Source organism: Leptinotarsa decemlineata, unplaced genomic scaffold (genome assembly GCF_025532065.1).
Source record: "Leptinotarsa decemlineata unplaced genomic scaffold, Ldec_3_MD MMD2_tig00002974_RagTag_RagTag, whole genome shotgun sequence".
NCBI lineage: Eukaryota > Metazoa > Arthropoda > Insecta > Coleoptera > Chrysomelidae > Leptinotarsa > Leptinotarsa decemlineata.
Window position 1 is genome coordinate 14,399,858 of NW_027412578.1, and position 21,789 is coordinate 14,421,646.

The 21,789-nt window shown below is 37.6% G+C and overlaps 1 protein-coding gene and 1 pseudogene across 1 annotated transcript; one reads left to right on the forward strand and one right to left on the reverse strand.

Annotated features, from left to right (window-relative positions):
- Positions 1 to 1,833: 1,833 nt before the first annotated feature.
- Positions 1,834 to 14,687, forward strand: LOC111503541 (inward rectifier potassium channel 2). The gene is made up of 4 exons (XM_074177582.1): positions 1,834 to 1,983; positions 4,049 to 4,189; positions 4,913 to 5,253; positions 10,363 to 14,687. Exons 2-4 carry the CDS (start codon positions 4,050 to 4,052, stop codon positions 11,049 to 11,051), a joined length of 1,170 nt encoding a protein of 389 aa, XP_074033683.1. The 5' UTR covers positions 1,834 to 1,983; position 4,049; the 3' UTR covers positions 11,052 to 14,687.
- LOC111503523 (translationally-controlled tumor protein homolog) lies at positions 9,255 to 10,354 on the reverse strand (annotated as a pseudogene).
- Positions 14,688 to 21,789: the final 7,102 nt, after the last annotated feature.

A 21,789-nucleotide genomic window follows, 5' to 3' on the forward strand; every position in this document is an offset into this window, starting at 1 on the left:
TCGTCCAAAGGGATGCGCATGGTATAATATTTATTCATCGACTATATTGATATTCGTCAATGATATGCCCGACCATATCACGACTGGACAAGTCACAATGTTTGCAGACGATTCTTCGGTGGTGGCCTCTGCATAGACCCTGAAGGAACTGGAAAATACTGTAAATGAAGTCATAAACTCTTTCAGAAATTGGTGCAATGATAATAATTTGATAGTGAACACTGAAAAAACTGTATATATTCAATTTAAGTGCAGGAGAAATAGTCCCAGTTCTTCTCTTGCCGTAATTCAGAACTCAGAGTCCACCAAATTCTTAGGACTCCACCTAGATCAATATATATCATAGGACAACCATATTCAACACATACAAAAAACATTTATTCTGGATTCTTTGCTATACTGAAACTAAAAAAAAAACAATGGACAAAGCTGTTCTATTGGACATGTACTATTCACTGGTATACTGCCACCTTACATACAACCGTCATTCTATGGGAAGATTGCACTAATGCTGAAAGAATTTTTTCTGCCAAAAACGCATCCTGAGGCCTATGTTCAGTATGAAATCCGAAGATCCGAAGATAGCTGCAAGACTATATTTATTGACAACAAAATATTGACTTTTCCATGCATATATATCTATAAAACATTAAGTTAGGTGTATATCCATCTTATAAATGGCTGCGGTTGCAATTAGGAATAAATGAATTTGAATAGCTTGAGAAGGGCAATACCATCAACAGTGAATATAATATAGCGTCATTGGCGCGTTTGAAGGCCTGAATTGCAAAGAAACGACTGCATATGGCAAAGAAAAAAATTGTTTCATCAAGACGACGCACCGTGTCACAAGTCAATCAAAACAATAGCAAAACTAGGTGAATTGAACTTAGAATTGCCCCCACATCCACCGTGTTCGCCAGATTTGGCTCCTAGCGACTTCTGAAGAGGTTATTGCTGTATCTAAGTTAAAAAGTGCTATTGAAAAGAATGGATGAAGAATTTGCATTAAAGTTTGTGTAAAAAATTGAATTAAGCGCTCAAAAACATTTGAAATGTTGACATTGTTTACAAGTGGTACAAGCTTTTCACAGAAGATCGAGAATATGAAAATGTTGAGAAAGTGAAGAAAATTGTTATTTGAATCGTCGAATCGCTATTAGAGAAGTTGCTGAGGATGTCGGCATATCGGTTGGCTCATGCCATTTGTTTTTTTCGGAAATTTTGGGCATGGAGTGTGTGGCAGCAAATTTCGTTCCAAAATTGCTGAATTTTGACTTTAAAAAACCCGTTGCATCAGCATCGCCCAGGAATTGTTGAAAGGTGGCAAATCATGGGTATATGGGACTACTTTGAAAAGACAAAATAGAAATCGATGAATGAATAAACAGACAGCGTGTTTGTGAAAATCGTATGAAAATCAGCTTGATAATATCGGATTTTATCGTGTAGAGACAGAGAGAAGCGTCGGGGGAACTTTGTTTTGTAATATGCAGTGACGATAAAAAACCTTATGTGAGTTTCATTTACACTCGAATGAATTTGATCGACAGGCCCAGAACTGAACACTGTGGAACTCCCATTCGCAGTATTAAATTACGTTGAATATAGAATTCGCTTGGAAACAAATCTGCCGGTCAGTATCGTTCTATTAAACATTGTCCCAGTTCCAAATTGGTCGTAATCTGGATCAAGGATTGGATAAACGGAAGACGCCTTTGTTCCCAAACAAATTTTAAGTATATTGTGGGATATAAATGTAGTGCCGCTCATCGCCCACTCGATTTGGAATGACCACGAGCTTTAACTGCCATTCTTCATCTTATAATGGCGGAATTGAGTTAACAAGATAATGAAGGAATGCAAAATTGTTATTGGAGAGCACGCAGGCCTGCATTTCAGTACAGAAAAAGTGCGACAGAGGTGTTCCACGGAGGAGAGGTGTTAAAATGGGTCGTATCATGTAGGATTCTCGAAGAACGCGTAAGCACTTACATTATTAATATCAATTCGGTATCGGGGTACACAATTTTGATATATAAATATATTACTCATCATGAAATGCAGCAATTCGACAAAAATCAGTTATTTTGTGTGTTTTCTTACTTAATGAATCACTACATGCATTTACGTCTGTCACCTGGAGTGACAGATGCAAACTATTAGTGAGAATATAAAACAGAATTATAAGGATGGTATAACAAGAATGAAAGTGAAATTTCTTCAAAAAACATATCTATTTTGAGAAATGCAGGACATGTAGATTGAAATGTTTCAATATATATAGCGAGCATATTTTGAAGGTGTTTTGAGATTCTCGTTTATATACTAGATAGGCTGAAAAGTAGGTAGGCTAACATACAGATGGCGCTATTAGTATAAAATAAATATGACTTTTAATCAACCCTAACCTTCAAAAGACCCGTGCACGGTCTTGTCTGTGAGTATTGTGTTTTCGAAAGAAAACACAATACTCACAGGCGAATTATACGCTATTTGGACAACAATAAAGTACATGGAGGAAAAGAACATCCCAAACTGCCTGATTGTCACAGATTCACTGAACGCTCTCGAAGCAATTACACATACACCAATCATCCCATCCCATCTTGCTTCATAAAACAGTCTTTCCACTCACTACATCAAAAACATATTTGCATCCATTTTATGTGGGTCCCTTCACAGATTGGCACAGTTGGAAATGAAAGAGCTGACAAACTAGCGAAAGAAGCAATTACTAACCCGCTAACTAATACAGTGTCACTTGCTGTTCATACGGATCTGAAATATCTATACAAGCAAACGATTATCAACAGTTGGCAACCACAATTGAATAGTTCGTCAGCAAAACTTCATGAGATGAAACAGTCAGTATCTCCTTGGAAAAATGACCTCAATGAAAGAAAAGCCCAGGTCATTTTATCTCATTTTCGTCTAGGCCGCACTCGTCTCGCCCATGGATATCTACTATCTGAAGAAAATCCCCCAGTATGTGAAGTGTGTGACAGTCTTCAAAGTGTCAAACATATTATCACCGAGTGCGTGCTATATCACAACGAAAGACAAAATTATGACTTCCCACCATCAATAAAGGGCATATTAGGAGATGAATGTGATATTAATAATCTATTAGCTTTCCTCAGAAATACCAATTTGTTACAGACTCTCTTAGCTTTTATTTCCATGAACATGTAATGTCGCTAATGACCGTAGAGGTCGATGCGACTGTAAATAAATAAATAATAATAAAAATGCTCAGTATGCAAAGTGTGCAAAGTTTGCGTATTTGGAGATTGTTTTATATTTCTATATCCTGTGATCATATCAATTTCGATGTCTCTGAACTTGGAATATTAAAAGATGGAATTCTGAATACTCAGTATTTTTGTTGTAGAATATTGAAGTTGAGGTGTGTTTAAGTGTTCGCTTAAATACATTCAAATTATTTCATGATTATTTATCATATTTGACAATATCAAAAGAACGTGCTGGATAAATCGTGCCTGAATATTTGGGTGTGCGAAAGCTGTGTTCAAAGTGGGTGCCGCGCGTGCTCACAACCAACCAAGAACAACATTATTAAAAACCCGAGTTCAACCGGCGATATGCAACAATGGAGGAAACATGGCTTCACCATTTCACACCAGAATCAAAACGATCGTCATCTGAGTGGATTTCACGTGGTGAATCGACTCCAAAACGTGCAAAGGCGCAACGGTCGACTGGCAAGTATTTTGGGAGGCACATGGTATAATATCCAACGAAGAGCTAGTGCTGTTTCATTAAGACAATGCACCATGAAAACAATGACAAAATTATATGAATTGGGCTTCGAATTGCTTTCGCATCCACCGTATTCTCCAGATCTGCCCCCAACAACTTTATTCTCAAGAGAATGCTCGCTGGAAAGAAATTTAGCACCGAAACTGAGGCCTTTTTTGAGGCTAAAGACAAATCGTACAAATTTTATAAATTTTTTTCTATGTTAGCTTACAAATTTTTCAGGCCATTTTTTATTTGATCCATCTAGAACATTTTTCTGTTTCAGTATGAAACCGGAAAGTATGAATCGTTACACTGATATAAGGAATAGGATAGGTTCAGAATCCGATAATTCCAACGACTCAAAATTGAGAATAGAGACCGAAGGAACTTCGAATGACGAAGTTGTCTGCAAGCCCAATGAAAAGTAAGTTTATTCATTTAACTTACACCTAGATCTATAAGAAGTAACATGTTCTTTACTGTATCTGTCTATTCTATTTCAAACAAAGAACAACTTTTGACCAGTGAAATATTTCACAAAATGATGCACTACTATCATAAAGAAGCTGTGTATTTTTGGAAAATGTTTCATCATTCAGTTTCATAAATATCAGTCTTCTGAAAGCAGGATTAGTTGTTGCTTAAAATACACAAATCTTCCCAATAAATTTGATAACAATGAATAATTGAATATAATTGGCCGATACTTGATGAAAATCCATATTAAAAGTAATTAATACAGTTATAATAAAATTCGATTACACTATAAAGGGTTTTACAAAAACCGCGACACGTTTTTTTAGATACAGTATAGCGAAACACGTGTCGTGGTTTTTGTAAAACCCTTTATAGTGAAAATCTCACAATAAACTGTATTAATTAATTTTGATAATAGTCATTATTTTATCGTTCAATGCAAACAGCAGTCTGAAAAACTGAAACATAATTCTATGAAATAGTTGCAAATTCAACTGTTGACAGTTCTATAAAAAATAGAAAAAGAAGGGGCCCCAGCTTGGATCTTTGTGGAACACTCGAATTTGGTGCAAATTATTATTATTCGATACCTACACGTATCCAACCAAAATGTTATAAATATATAATATCTATTATGTACAGTGCTTAAAGGAAATCTTTCACTTCCTAGGTCATTTACTTCTGGAAACCCTAGACTCAGGGCCATTCTGAAAAACGGGGAATGCAACATCCACCCTTTGAAGATATCGAAAAAACTCTTCCTACGTGACATATTCCTAACTTTAGTCGACATGAAATGGAGATGGACCATAACCATATTCTCCTTGGGCTTTTTCGGGTCTTGGGCCGTGTTTGCTATTGGTTGGTGGCTGATAGCTCTCATGCATGGAGATTTGGAGGAAAATCACCTGCCAATGAACCAGGCTGCTTCGAATTGGACACCGTGTGTGACAGATATCTACGATTTCACGTCTTGTTTCCTTTTTTCCGTTGAAACACAACATACCACAGGTAAGGTACAAATGCTAGGATATATACTGTTTCAAGAGAAAAAAAATCCGAGCTGGTAGGACGAGGTTGAATGAAACCAATAGCAGAGAAGGTAGCAACGCATTGCTGCCAACCACTGCTGAAGCTGTCCATTGTAGGTATGGGCGAAATTTTTGGAGTTAATCTCTCCATTGGATTACGGCTACTAGCTCGGATACTCAAAGTTCTAATTCGAAACTTCATTCGAGTAATCTCGAAAATGAGAAACTTTTTCCTTACCTTACCAGATTTGTATCCCTTACAGTTTTCGATATTCCCATACTTTATTATTTTCAAGGAGAGAACACAAGCATTACAAGAAAATCCTCAAGGCGTTCCGAGAACGATGCCTGTGCTAAAGTAGCGATTCACGTTGAATTTGAATCGCTGGATTCATTTGGAAAAACGTTATCAAGAAGTTCATTCCACATACAAGCAGTTCCCCAAATAAAAGAGTTCTCGAGCAGTGAAGTTCGAGGTGTACTGGGTTGAACCTCAAAACGATGAGCAGCCACAGTCCGTCGCGTATTTCTGATATGTACCGCTCTTGGTGGAGTCAAATGTGCCAAGTCACTTGAATACCTTCCGTGAAAGTATCTATAGAAGACAGGCAAATCTTCAACCTTTCCTCGATGTTCCAGACAAATATATGGCTCTTTTTTGGATGGAATCCAGCAGCTTCAGAGTATGCTTAGAAGGTCTGATCTGAACTTTGTAGAGTATCAAAAGTTGCTGAGGTGTGTACAGTTTTCTGGTTCGGAACAGTGTTCCAAGATTTTGATAAACAGCCTTTGCAATTCAAGTGACATGATTGTACCAAAACATATTGGTCTCCATTTTGACCTCCAACAAGACCAAACATGGAACGGTAGTTGGAATATACCGAGCGGATAAAAATTTAAACCACAGTTATCCACTAGGACTATACACATCCGTCTTTCAGGCGGAAGTGGAAAGTGGAAAGTCATCTTCATGTAATTCAGGCTTGGAGTCCAGCTCCCTTACCCTTTCGGCTGATTTTTGGTCTCGAGAAGGACCAATGGGTTCATGACTGATGGTATGGCGGCATGAAGTCCTCACAACAGACATCAGTACCGTCCTTCACGGGATACCCCCACCTGGCTGGGGTGGGATGGATGAGAAAGCTATTCATCCATTAACGGGGGACATGATGGCCTCATTCGACAGAGTGTCGGGGCCTTCAATATCGGGAGGGGTCGTCTATAGCATAATCTGTGGCTTCCCTAACTAACGGGTTTTCGTGAGTTTCCGTACTTTCCAAAACTCGCTGAGGTCGCTGGTGTAGAGGGAATACAGCGTCGGAGAGAGCACGCCCCCCTGTGGCACTCCGGCGAGGATCTCTCTGTTATCAGACAGAGAGCCCTCTACTCTGACCTAAAAAGTTCTGTCTTTCAGGAAAGACCCGATCCACCGGATCAGGCCCCGAGGTAGGTCGAACGCGTTTAATTTGTGCAGAAGGCCTCCGTGCTATACTCGGTCGAAAGCCTTCGAGATATCTAGTAGCACAATATGCACGCTCGCTGATGGTGTTTTCGACCAACCTTAGAGCCTGTAATTCAGTGGAGTGATCTCTCCTGAAGCCAAATTGTTCATTAGGCAAAACATTTCGGTCCTCAACTTCTTCGTTGAGTCTTTGCAGAACAACTCTTTCAGCCAGCTTAGCAGCCGACGAGAGTAGACTGATCGGAAGATAGTTCTGCGGGAACAGCGGATTCCGACCCTGTTTTGGGAGCATGACGACGATCACATGCTTCCACCTTCTGGGGAAGTGTCTGCGGGCCAACGAGCAGTTGAAGAATTCAACGCAGTTTTCCGGGAGTCTCTTCAACAACTTGTTGGTTATTGAGTCGGCCCCCGGGCCTTTTTCGGCCTTTGCGGTCTTGATGTAACCCTTCAGAAGCTGGACGGCTGACATCATCGTCATCTTGGTGAACCCGGTCTTCCAGCAGCATATCGCGGTCGATGTCGTCATCGTCTTCAACGTTAAGTTGAAACTGACGTTCCATCGTGTCTGCAAAGGCTAACGCCTTGTCGGCGGGGGTCAGGCGGAAGTGTATGCTATCTTGCAGTGTGCAAGGCTTATTGAATTGAGACCTCAAAGAAATGAGCAGATCAATATTTTAACAGACTGCAAGAGCTCTGACAAACCCGAAGGTAACATCAAAACTGGTCTGGAAATGCCATGAAGAACTGAAACAGGAACAAATCAACTGTGTACTGGGTGCCAGGGCATTCAGGAATCACAGGTAATGATAAAGCTGATGAACGCGCTAGACACGGATCATTAACTTCATATATAGGTCCTGAACCAGCTCTGGGGGTACCAAAATCATTGGTAAGAAACCACATCAGGAAATTGATCAATAAGAAGCACACAGAGTACTGGACAAAAGTACCTGGCAACAAACACTGTAGAACTTTCATTAGGGAACCGTCCGAGAAAAGAACCGAAGAACTACTTCAATATAGTAGGGATCGGCTCAGAATAATTACAGGGTTACTAACCGGTCATTGTTCGCTCAGAGGACACCTGAATAAAATGGGGCTGAACAACGGAGACCTCAGCTGCAGATTATGCAACGAAGGAATAGAAGCAGCTTTACACATCTTATGCGAATGTGACGCACTGAGTCACAGGAGGCAGACAATATATGGACGTACGAAATTACGTCCAGAAGAATATGACGAACATCCAACACGGAACCTGTACAAACTAGTACAGGGAACGAGACTGATGGAATGGGTGTCATGAGAAGATGGGAGAATAAATGCAATAAGCCCAAGAGGCTGCAGTGTTTGCTGGATACTTGGACTAAAGGGACGAGTCAGACAGCTCCCAAGGGACCAAAAAAAACCTCCAACAAACTTATCCAAACAGAAACCGGAATTTTCTGTCCAGATATTATTATATCTGGTTCGGAGACATTTATCTTTCTGGAGAAAACCGATTCCTGGGTTTTTGTGGTATTGAATTGAACCAGGTTTCTTTCACCCCAATTAGAATTAACTTCTAGATGCTCATTTTGATATGCAACCTCCTGCTGGCTCGCTGTAAGTCATAGCATCGAAGTTTGGTAAGCAAACTCTCATGCCACACACGGTCAAAGACCTTAGGAATAACAAGCGCAATAGCTCTTCACTGTCCATGTTTCTCGCTGGCGTTATTTCAAATGTAGGTGCCATACTTATCTCCCTGCAAGTGGTCGTCGATGGATATATCTCGAATACTTTCATCATCAACGCTGGTGTTCTCCAGAGATCCATATTGTCTCCATCCCTCTTTTTATTGTATATCAACGGAAAAAACCAAGAATCCAATATATTGCTTTGCTGACGACAGCACACTTGTTTCGTCATTCCATTTAGGTTCCAGGAAATCGCGGCTGCGGAAGTTCAACTTCACCGGCAGCATAAGGTTGCTTATCCTAGCGGGGATAAAGCAAAAAGATAAATGTTTCCGAACCGGATATACTAATGTCAGGTCAGACAAACCCGTTTTCTTCTTCGATAAGTTTGTTGGCGGTCAAAATGGACACCGATATGTCTTGGCACAATCATAGTGCTGGAATTGCAAAAGCCGTTACTCAAAAGCTTTGAACACTGTTCCGAACCAGAAAACTGTACACACCTCAGCAACTTTTGACGCTTTATAAAGCTCAAATCAGACCTTCTTTGGAGTATTGTTTTCATGTATGGAGCTCCGTCCCAAACACACCCTGAAGCTTCTGGATCCCATCCAGAAGAACCATCCGCCTGATTGGAGACGCGAACATCACTTGTAACCTTGATCTGTTTTAAAATCTGTTTTTCGTTAACCATCTGTCGCACCTCTACGAACGACAACCCTCAGAAGTCGAAACTTGTGCGAGCTAAGGGTTAACGAGGTCTTACCTGTTAACGTGTGGTTCCTAACACGGAACATCGGAGAAAGGTTGGAGATCTGTCTTTTTTCTATAGATACTTTCACGGGAAGTGTTCAAATACGAGTATAAATTAAATAACAAGGGTGGATAACTTATTAAAAATATCACTAAAACTTCTCCTCTTCCAGTCCATGTTTGAAAAACATTATGACTGGAACAGAATCGCCGTTGATTTCCCTGTATTCCATGAGTCCGACCATTCCTTTGATTTCCATAGACTCGCCTGTGAAAAACTGCAGCTCCAAAAACCTGCCTAAGATGTTCTTCATAACTTTGTTCATATTTGTTTCAAATACATCTACTTGTTCAGGAACGGTTTCTTCCAGTTTGGCAACCAGTTTTTTCATGTAGTCTTCAAGATATGAAGTATAAGACTTCTTATCTCCAAAAGCGAACGATTCACACAATCTATGGTTCAAAACGACACAACCCCGGATGAGACAGTCTCGTCGGTGCCCTCGTCAGCTTCTTCTGCAGAAGGGTTTGCTCCATAAATGTGAATGTCTCCTTCCTTGCGTTGGATTAATTTTCTGTGACATGGCACATTTGATTCCACCAAGAGTGGTACATATCAGAAATACGCGACGGATTGTGGCTGCTCATCGTTTTGAGATTCAACTCAGTACACCTCGAACCTCAGTGTTTAAAAACTCTTTCATTTGGAGAACTGCGTTAATGTGAAATAAACTTCCTGAGAACAGTTTTCCAAATGGATTTACTCTCCAGCGATTCAAATCCAACGCTACTTTGCACTTAGAGCGCCTTGAAGATTTTCCTGTAGTACTTGTGTTTGGTCCTTGAAAAAAATCTGAATATCTATTCAACTAAAATTTAAATATCTATTGAAGTAACGTTCATTTTCATAAATACATTGCTAGAATCATATTTGCATCAAACACCTTTGTAGACGTTTTGTTCATAACCTGCTGAAAATTGTGTTCTGCTTCATAAGTAGATTTTGGATCCTCTGGTCTAAAACGAATATATTGAAAACACTTTTCTCAACGCGCGTTTCGTTAACCAAGTTAGCATCATTAGGAGTCGTCTCCTGAGATGAGAAGAAATGTGTCTTCAATAGATTTGTATTTTGCTTGAACTTTCTAAACCCGAATCTTCACTACGACCTATTACTTGAACATCTTTTTAGGTTATGGAGAAAAGAGGCCCACGGAAAAATGTCCCGACGCCGTACTCCTGATGTGCCTGCAGAACATAGTAGGTTTGATAATCGAAGCCTTCTTGGTAGGAATAGTCTTCGCCAAGATGACTAGACCCAAGCTGAGGACGAGGACCATCCTCTTCTCCAAACACGCCCTGATATCCATGAGGGACAACGTGCTCTGTCTTGTCATTCGCATCGCCGATGTCAGGCAGAAGAGCAGGTTGATCTCCCCCCGCGTCAAGGCGCAGCTGATAAGGGAGAGGAGAACCGGGGAGGGGGAGTACTTCTCCAACTATTCGACGAAGCTGAAGGTCAGCGTTGACGACTGCGGAGGAGATTTGTTCTTCATCTGGCCAGTGTCGCTAGTTCACAAGATAGACAGAAATTCTCCGTTGTATAATATGTCCTCCAGCGATCTGATGAGGGAGAAATTCGAAATAGTGGTAACGCTGGAGGCTACCATCGAGAGTACCGACCAGAAAACCCAGGCCAGGTCCAGTTACCTCCCGAGGGAGATTATGTGGGGGAGGAGATTCGAGTCTGTGGTGATTCCAGATGAAGCAAGGTCGGGGTATAAAATCGATTTTTCGAAATTCGACAGTACTGTTGGAATGGATATGCCGACATGTTCTGCGGCCCGTTTGGAACAAAGCAATATTTTCGAGAGGGTTTGAAAAATCGCATATCTTGGCATACATTACGTGCAACTGTATTATTCCTAGGTAGACACAATAACTTTGTTACATTTAGGTTATAAGTGTTTTCATATTTATCATTAATTGATTTTGTAATCAGAGTGCCAGAAAAAATACTGACAAAAATGATGTGTTGAAAATTCCCAAATTCCTAGGCTAGACATTCTAAGAAACTCACAATTCGATTGGATAGAACAAAATCCTGGCCCTGGTCGAATGGACCCTTAAGTACTAAAAGTTTCGTCTGCTTCTGCGGCAAACATCACACAACACAACAAAAAAATTTTTTTTGAATGTTTCCTACACTAAATTAGTCAATTTCTACTAATTTTGGGGTGATAAAAACGAAAATAACAATGAAAAATTTTTATTAGCTCTGGTGTTTGAGATACACAGTACTTAATCTTAAAGAGTAGTTATACTATACGTGAAAAGTGAAAGTACATAAAACAATATTGTTATGTTTCTTTTAGAATATTTTAAGTACAAAATTAATAAAAAAAAACATTATTCTTAGTGTTTTGACAAATAAAAGAAGTTTGTACCACCAAATTTCAATTAAGTCCATCCGATTTATCGTAAGATCGCTGTCGTTTAGCTTGTCTTTTATAAAACACTTCTGGAGCATCCCTACACACAGACCAGCAGTAGTCTGCAAGCATTGCTTCATTCCAACGGCCCTGATATCTCTGTTCCATTAAGGCAATGTCTTGATGGAATCTTTCTCCATGTTCGTCACTCACAACTCCACAGTTTTGTGGGAAGAAATTAAGATGAGAGTGAAGAAAATGAATTTTTAAGGACATGTTGCATCCAAGTTGGTGGTAAGCTTGAAGAAGCTCTTTAACCAATGCTGTGAAGTTATCATCTCTTTTGTTACCTAAAAACCCATGTACAACCCCCTTAAAGGCTTCCCAGGCTCTTTTTTCATTTCCTGTTAAAATCATGTCAAAAGCAGGATCATTTACGATTTCACGGATTTGAGGCCCAATAAAGATGCCTTCCTTGACTTTAGCATCACTCAACCTGGGAAACTTTGCTCTCAAGTACTTAAAAGCTTGTCCTTCCTGGTCCATGGCCTTCACAAAGTTTTTCATTAGTCCCAACTTAATATGTAATGGGGGAAGGAGAACATCCTTAGGATCTACAAGAGGCTCGTAAACTACATTTTTCTCATTAGGGTTTAGGTCTCGTGTAGGCCAGTTCATTTTTTTATAGTGAGATTTTCTATCCCGACTGTCCCACAGACACAAAAAACAACAGTACTTGGTGAACCCTAATTGCATTCCTAGGAGTATAGCAATGACTTTCAGATCACCACAGAGGTGCCACTTGTGTTGTTCATATTTGATTGATTGGAGAAGTGTTTTCATATTTATATACGTTTCCTTCATGTGAACTGCATGACCTATAGGAATAGAGGGTAGCTGATTTCCATTATGCAGAAGTACAGCTTTAAAGCTTAGTTTTGAAGAGTCTATAAACAGTCTCCATTCAGATGGAGTGTGATCCAAATTCAAGCAGTCCATCAAACCATTAACATCAGAACAAACTACGAGGTTTTCTTTTTTCTCAAAAAAAGGAAGCCAATCTTTTTGACGCTGTCTGTACTGAGATATTTTCACATCATGTTTTAGAAGATTCCACTGTTGTAGTCTTGACCCTAACAGCTCAGCCTTTTCCTTAGACAAGCGAAGATCTCTTATAAGGTCACTCAACTCTGCTTGACTAATTCTGTGCGGATCACTAGACCTATCGCTTACCTCAAAATCAGGGTCATAGGATGTAGAAGGATGGGTTGCTCCTTCTAAACAGTCTTCATCACCTTCCTCTAAAATTTCATAGTTTTGGGGTGGAGAAGGGACTGGCAAATTGTCTGAGTGTGGTACAGGCCGAAGAGCAGATGGGAGATTAGGGTATTTAACCGTTCCTCTTCTCTTCATAGATAAACCTTGCCTAATGGGAGGAGTTAAGCAGAAATAACAGTCGTCTGTGTGATTGGTAGGCTCACGCCAAACCATAGGTACTGCAAAAGCCATTGCCCGGTTTTTATTTTTCAGCCACTCTCGCAATATGACGGAACAAGAATTACAACATATATGAGGAGCCCATGATTTATCTTGGTCCCCAACTTCCACACCAAAATAATGTTCATAGGCTGTCTTAACGATAGGTGTCATTTTACGTTTCTGAGCCTTAAATGTTATTTCACCACATATATAGCAAAAGCTATCGACAGAATTCACACACTTTCGAGGCATTTCAGATCAGCACTTAAATTAATTTAAAAATCAACTTCACACGATAATTTCAATAACAACCACGTGCGTACAATTGACAAACTCACATAGGTTATGTTTACTACTTAAGAACAGCTGATGAGAGGGGTGTTATGTAAACAAACATGTGTACCAACTGTTGGTGATGAAATATTTCATTTGTTGAAAACTCAATATACATATATATAATATAATGATACTATATCTTGAAAACAAGAGCTAATATATAATTTTTATGGTCACTTTCGGTTTTAACACGTGGAAATACATTAAAATCATCTAATTTCAACCCCGAAACAAAAACTTTGTTGTGTTGTGATTAGTGGTCGGATATAATCCAACGCCCTTCGTGGTATTAGCCAGGGGAGTAGGTGTAAGTCCATCAACCTACAGTGTAGAGAGTTGAGACTGGCCTGAACGAATTGTTCTTTTAGATGATTTGATTTATAGCCAGTCTTCAAGTATGCCCACTGACTATATGTGATCAGTGGTATATTTTGTTCTCTTCAATCATGACTCCGGCCATAAAAGCAAACGTTCTTGAACTTAAAATAAATTTTATATACAGTATGTCCAGTAAAGTCCTCACCCTAGGAACTTTTTAACTATAATCTCAACGTGACAACATCAGTTTCTACTTCTGGAAAAAACAGAATAAACAAAAATGCATTTGTCGCGTGATCATTTTGGTCATTTTTCATCTCAATCGAAGCAGAAATTGATTTCGTAGTCAAATTTGGAACTGATCTTCAATAAAAAAACCATATAATAGCTACAATAATTCACCAAACACATTTACTGAAAAGCGGATCGGATGAAAAAGATTCTTAACAAAGTAATTGTGAGGCCATCAAACCTTGAAAAATTGTTTCAAGACATTACTGATATTGCTTGATAGTTTGGCGTCAATCTTCTAGTAATTTTTTGTCTTATATACAAAAACACTTACAATTTTCTGTGTCTCAATATTCATTCAATGTCTCATTTTATGTAATACCTCCCACTTTTTTTATTTCTGTGTGAACTTTCGTTTTTTATCTTATTCCATCGTTCTTTCAGTGCCCATACGAGCGTTTGTTTTTTCCCAACCATAAAGTTTGATTTTATATCTGCATTGGCAAGGAAAACATAGAAAAATGTTGTCCTGTGTCTGTCTGAATTCCAAAAAGCAAATGTGCGAATTGTTATAAATAAACACCACTATCATCAGTGATTTTTACTGTGTAATATAGAATTATTGGCAACTACTAGCCTACCGGATCACCTGATTTAATTCAAAGTGACTTTTCTGGCAGAATACTGAAATGTCGAATGCAAAATTGAAAAATGTATGTCGTATTGATAAGAGATAATAAATACGATAATAAAATAGGGTGAATTTTCATTATTTTTGAAAAATATTTATTTAATCATCTATTTCTAGTTCGGCCCCTTCAAAGTAGCCCTCCTCAGATATAATACACTTGTGCAAGCAGTTCTGATATACATTTCCTGGTATGTCCTTGAGCTGTCTCAACTATTCGGCTTTTATTTCCTCAATCATCGCAAAACGCCGTATTTTCATGAGACTATCCAATATTGCGAACAGGAAATAGTCTCAGGGGGCCAAGTCTGGTGAATACGGTGGTCAAAATTCAACAATTTTGGAACTAACTTCGCTGCCACACGCTTGGAGTCCAAAATTTTCGAAACAATTACATGGCATGAGCCAACCGATACGCCGACATCCTCAGCAACTTCTCTAATAGTAAATCGACGATTGTCCATAGCGATTTTCTTCACTTTCTCATTATTTTCATCGGTTATTAATGTGCTAGAGCGTCCAAAGTGAGCGTCGTCATTCACATCTCGACCGTCTATGAAAAGCTTGTACCACTTATAAACATTTTCATAGCTCAGAGTACGATCATCGTATGCCACTGTCAACATTTCAAGTATTTTCGAGCACTTAAATTCCTTAAATTACACAAAACTGCAAATTCTTTGATCCATTTTTTTTATAGCAGCACCTTATTTTCTGAACGTATATTTAAGAAACAAAGGGCAGATGTCTCAGCCGGTTATCATATTTTAGCGCATCTACAGCGCATCTATATGAATTGAAGGGATTATATTTTTAAGAGTGATTAATTTTTTGGGAAAGAAAGTTTTTGGCTTTCTACTACTCCATCTTGATACAAAAAAATGTGGGAATCTTCCAAAGAAAGAAGATACTTTTCTCTACTCAGTTTGTATTCTAAACATTCGTTATTGAATGAAATTAAGATATCATTCACATGAGTTCTACTTTGAATGAATGGTAATAAATTGCACTTACATGGAACACTGTCATCCTCACTGGTATATATCGATGTTTCGCCATAAGACACTTGCCTTAAGGCTCTTCAGTACCAAATTGGATAACATTATAGAAAATATACGCAATTCATTCATGAATTACGATTTTAAATGTCACGGAATGAGTTCGATCTACTTATGACATCGTAATGACATTCATTCACCTATTTGAATAAATCCCAGAGGTTATATTTTTAGGAGTGATTAATTTTTTGGGAAAGAAAGTTTTTGGCTTTTTACTACTCCATCTTGATACAAAAAATATCGGAATCTTCCAAAGAAAGAAAGAAAGTAATCTAAGTATAATAAGTAACTCTATACATGGATGTGTAGATCATGCAAAGACACGCCAGATGAAGCCATTGTATGGCGAAACACGTGTTGCGTTTTTGTAAAACAATTTAGTGAAAATCTCACAATAAAGTGTTTTTGGAATACGTTATGCAAAGAAGCAACTTTCAGACACAAACTGGAAGAAAGCCCTCCTGAAACAACTACTTTCATATAAACATTGAATTACACGAAAGAAAAAAATTCTTTCGAAACAAATACTTTTACATGAAAACTGAATTATACAGAAGATACTTTTCTCTACTCAGTTTGTATTCCAAACATTCGTTTCTTTGGAAGATTCCCACATTTTTTGTATAAAGATGGAGTAGTAGAAATCCAAAAACTTTCTTTCCCAAAAAATAAATTATATCTATTGAAGGTTCAATTCCGTTTTCGTTGAAAGCTTTTTTAGTTTAAATAATAAATAAGGTGCTGTAATATATTTATATTTCGTATGAGGTTGAAAAACTAAGTAACCATTTGAAAAAAATTCTGACTTATTATGAATTAATGCAATTGAATTCTCCTACTAGAATTACACAAAATGATAGGAAAAAACGTAAGTAATAAACTGTAATGAACTGAAGCAGCCTTTATAACAATTTTTTGAAAAGTAAAATGCGAGTGCACACATATCTGAAGCTATACCTATTCGACTGAAGAATCACCCTGTATGCTAGTCTGTTTATTGACGGGTAATCCCAGATGAAACTTGGCGAGATGAAAACAGCTCGATATCCATGGCGACAAAAAACCGAAAGCTAAGCACTATTGCTCTGCTTCATCTCAATTTGTTTTATTTCGAGGAAAGACAAACTACAAGGTATGAAACTAAAACATGAAGAGGGCGGCATAGCCCGTCAAAGATTTCCGAAGTCAAAGCACTGAGATTACAAATGAAAATCAGCAGAAATAGAGCTTCAAGTTTCAAGGATTTATTTGAAATTACACAAGGCAAGGTTTGTATAACTAATCGTTTGCTTTCTGGAGGGATCAGACTGAATGAATTTGTTGTTTGGAAAAACTGACGGTTTTTATTTAATTCGCTTGTCCGAAACCTCGGAAATGCAATAAAATAGGTCAAAATGTTTAGATTTCATTTGTGGTGTTGTTAGCGATTTTTATTATTTAATGAATACAATTCAAATTCTGGAAGCAAATCATTTCATTATTCGAATATAACTGTAATGCCGATGTTTGAAAATCTTCAAGCGAATTTATAATTTTGAAAATATGTATTTGATTTCACCTTTTTTTCCTAGTCACAAATCGTATCTCTGTAGTTGTTCGTAAAATAATTTTTTGCTGCGAACTGGTTTATTTTGGGCAAAAAACCCAAGAGACATTTTTTGTTTAGAATGAAACAGGCTATCGGAAATAAATTTTTAAATGGTAAACAAATGATTAGACAAAAAGTTACATTGGGAATACATTTTAGAGGTTGCGTTTTCCACCCCTTACAACCATGGGGTAAACCAAATAAATTTCTGGCTAAGTGTCTTTTTGGTAATACAAAACGTCAGGTTAATTTCAATATTGTAACTTTTTTAGTGCTTGTGAACAAAATTGTAATACAAATTTTATGTACCTCCTTTAAGGGGCTGTATCTTAACAAGGGATGCTCCAATGAAATTTCTTTATATGAAAGATCCTATCTTTTTTTCGATGAGGAATCACCTCCTTAAATGTTTTACACTTATTCAGTTACACCCTGTATAAAGGTATGTTCACAACTATCATTTCTGTAGATCTATAAAAAAAGAATAATGTGTAGTGAAATAATGTTGTTATATCTTGAAGATATTTCAACAAATATACACAAAACATTAATGAATTATACACTTTTGAATTAAGCAAAGACAGATGCTGCGAAAGGATGTTGTTATGTAATATGTAGTGAAGTACCTCTCAGTTCCAGTCCCTGAGAGGCCTGGAAGGGATACCACATGACAATGAGATTCAAACGAAACCATATTTTGAAGGTGGCCAAATTCCTAGTTATTGAATAATTTGAAGTTTCCTAACAATTCAATCTATAAATTTTACATGGCTCCATAAAAATCGAGTGAAAATGAATCTGGTGATCGTGCCGACCATTCCATAGTAGCTCGTCTACAAATCCAGTGACCAGCAAAGATTTCATTTGTGAACTGAGAAATGAACTGTATTTAAAGAAGAGACAAAAGTTCTCTTTCTTGCAACATTACCGGATTGTCATTGTACTTCTTGAATATTGAAATGAGCCAAGAAAATAAACAGTTCGAATTGAAATCGAACCATTCATCTCTCATGAATTCGATGAATATTTATCTCGATGAGAGATTTTAATTATATCAAGTTGTATACTTGTTTTAACTTTGAATTTGCATTGCTGCCCTGAATTATGTATCCTATGCAAGTCAATTACCACACCCTTTGTGAATATATATGTATATATTAGGATCGTTCGTATACTATCGACATTTTGTGATTTGTATTATCATTATGCAATCCGGGCTTTTTTGACTCGTCTTGTCTATGTTATATACTTGTTTGAAGAATCAATAAATGTTATTATTATAATTATTATTTTTTTAAGTTTTCGCTGGTCAGGCTCTATCCCCCGAAGCCCCCATGTGCTCTGAGCAAGTGCAGTGAGCTAAAAATGACAGTCTTCTGCATCTGTCCGGCTAAGGTTTCTGCCTTAGTGCGGCAAGCCGGTATGATTTTAAGATTCGAGAGTGGAGAGGGCACCATTCTACCAAGGACTCCAATAATCAGAACAACCACTTTGACAGAGTGATCTGGATAGAGTCTGCGGAGTTCGAAGGGAAAATCTCGATATTTTATCCGTTTTTCCTCCTCTTTTTTGACGATATCATTTTTATATCATCATTATTAATATTTTTATCATTATTATTGGAATATATCAACAGTGGGATCTGGCAAACTAGCGGAAAACCATTTATTTTTTCAATTATATGTATTAGATCAAATATCAGCATTTGTTATTTTTTGAACAACAAAACTTATTTTTGTCACACTTATGCTTGAGTTTTTAGATTTGTAATTTTATTTTTATTCAAATGACATCACAAATAATCACATTTAACTAAAAATCTGTGTTTATTTTCAAATAAAATTTGGTACGTTTACTATCATGAAATTGCATAAAAAATAACTTTTTTAAATAACTTTTATTGAAACTAGGTCAAAGATATCATTTCCTTCTTATTTTTTAGCATTACAGTTTCAAAGCAGAAACTAAGTCAAACTACAATTTCATGCAAATCTGTCATTGAAAAATGGCACATGTTGCTAAATTTATATTTGTCACTATCTAATAAAATTCATAAGATATTATTGTTTTTTCTTCCACCTACATTTGTGACCTACGTTTTTATGCACGCTTATTATACCAAATTTTTTTAGTCCATATTTGATGTTTTACATGGGTCAAACAGGTAGAACATTCAAATAACATTTTAATTAAAAAAACATGCGACAATAGTTTATTTCCTGAATATTAATGACGGAGTTCAAAACGAATTTTATCTGAAAATATGACTGTTGAATATTTTTTCAGTAAAAAGTATTTCAAGGAATTAACTTTAATGACTTTTTTGGTTTTTAATTATAGTGGTATATTTTGAATAACATATTTTTTGTTTATCGATACAACATGGAGTAATTAAAGTAACAATTTTCAAAAATAGCTCAACATTTTACATAATGATTGAAAAAAATCGGATTCAAGTCTTTTCTATTTTTTGTATTCTTTGAGATTTGCAATAGTAATGTATTTTTTCAAACCATCAAAAAGGAGAGATTTTAGCGAACAAGAAGCATGCCGATTAAAAAAAAATGTTTTGACGTAGAATTTTCGACTGAAAATTAGGACACTTTTTTGATAATGAATCAAAATAAGGAGAAAAAATGAATATCATAAACCAAAAACATTATAGTGTATTTGAGACATGAAAAGGTAAGACTTGTAGTTTTGCCGGATATCGCGGTTAACCGGTTTTTACCCTCAAAAACTCTCCCCCTTCCTCTTCCCGCCCGTAAATCATTTTTCCTTTAATTTTTGTCATACTTTCTTTCCTTTTCAATGGATTCCATCCTTTGTTTGAAGGTGATTGACAATGTTTCATGATGAATTTCACTAGTTCGGACTTCCATTGTCTACTAGGATATAAAATGATTTGAAATCCCTGAAACAACTAAAAAAGAAGAATTGAAAATGAATAGCTGAAAATAACAAGTATATTAACCAAAATAAACCTGAAATGAAATAATAGTGAAATAAAATACAAGTAAAAATAGAACAATTGAATAAATAAAAATAAAGAAATGAAAAAAGAAAATAAAAATAAAAAGTAGAGAGATTCCAAGTCACGTTAGTTCACGACGTTTCGATTGTTAGTATCTACAATCGTCTTCGGGTAATGACTGGACTGATTCTTCCGAGAGACGACTATTTATAGGTCGTTTGAGTACTTTCACTTATCCCCGCTTTCCATTTTCCGCTTCACTGGTTTTAGTGGGAGATGACCGTTTGGCGGGAGTTGGCCATTTTTGCTTGATGATGGGTTTCCATATATTGCGTATTTCTACGCTGGCTTGGCTGAATACGTTGTTGGACAACATGTATGCGGCTTCCTTGAATTTTCTCCTCAACCAATGTTCCTCTCTGTGCAAGATCTCAGCTTGGGACCACTCGATGTTGTGTTGATGGGTCCAAACATGGTCTGCTATTCCTGATTTGCTGGTTTCCCCTCGCTGTGTGTGTTGTTGCAGATGTTTCCTAATTGCCATTCTTAGACGTTTTGGTGAAAAGGACCGACACTAAGTGGGAAACATCTGTATACCGAAAACCCACTCATACGGGACAGTATCTGAACCACGAATCCAACCACCATCAATCGACTAAAAGAGGAATCATCAAAACTCTACTAGACCGTGCTTTTGGGCTTTGTAATACGGAGGAAGGTCTCGAGAAGGAACTAGACATCATCAAAAATGATCTTCAACGAAATGGCTACTCCAAAGCGATGGTAGAAAAGACTTTGGCTAAAAGACAGCAGGAGCCTCGCAAGGAAGAGAAGCCGTCACAACCAGTGCTTGCACTTCCCTACATCAGAGGATTATCGGAGAGGATAAGAAGAATTGGTTCCAAGTACAACATCAGAACCTGCTTCAGATCCGGTAACACTATCCGTAGCAGCCTCACGAAAACCAGGCCACCAAACGCGGACTGCGATTCCAAGAATTGCATTTACCGGATACCCTGTGAGTGCGGAAAATCCTATATTGGTGAAACTAAGAGGCCATTGAATGGTCGCATTGCCGAGCGCAAGAAACACACACAGCGAGGGGAAACCAGCAAATCAGGAATAGCAGACCATGTTTGGACCCATCAACACAACATCGAGTGGTCCCAAGCTGAGATCTTGCACAGAGAGGAACATTGGTTTAAGAGAAAATTCAAGGAAGCCACATACATGTTGTCCAACAACGTATTCAGCCAAGCCAGCGTAAAAATACGCAACATATGGAAACCCTTTATCAAGCGAAAAAATGGCCAATTCCCGCCAAAAGGTCATCTCCCACGGAACCAGTAAAGCGGAAAATGGAAAGCGGGGATAAGTGAAAGTACTCGAACGACCTAAAAATAGTCGTCTCTCGAAGGAATCAGTCCAGTCATGACCCGAAGACGATTGTAGATACTAACAATCGAAACGTCGTGAACTAACGTGACTTGGAATCTCTCCACTTTTTATTTTCTT

Excerpts from the sequence above, each read along its gene's own strand:
- LOC111503541 (XM_074177582.1), top strand. The coding sequence starts at position 4,050 with ATGAAACCGGAAAGTATGAATCGTTACACTGATATAAGGAATAGGATA. Across the intron at positions 4,190-4,912 it reads GTCTGCAAGCCCAATGAAAA|GTCATTTACTTCTGGAAACC; the intron begins GTAAGTTTATTC and ends TTCACTTCCTAG. Across the intron at positions 5,254-10,362 it reads TGAAACACAACATACCACAG|GTTATGGAGAAAAGAGGCCC; the intron begins GTAAGGTACAAA and ends ACATCTTTTTAG.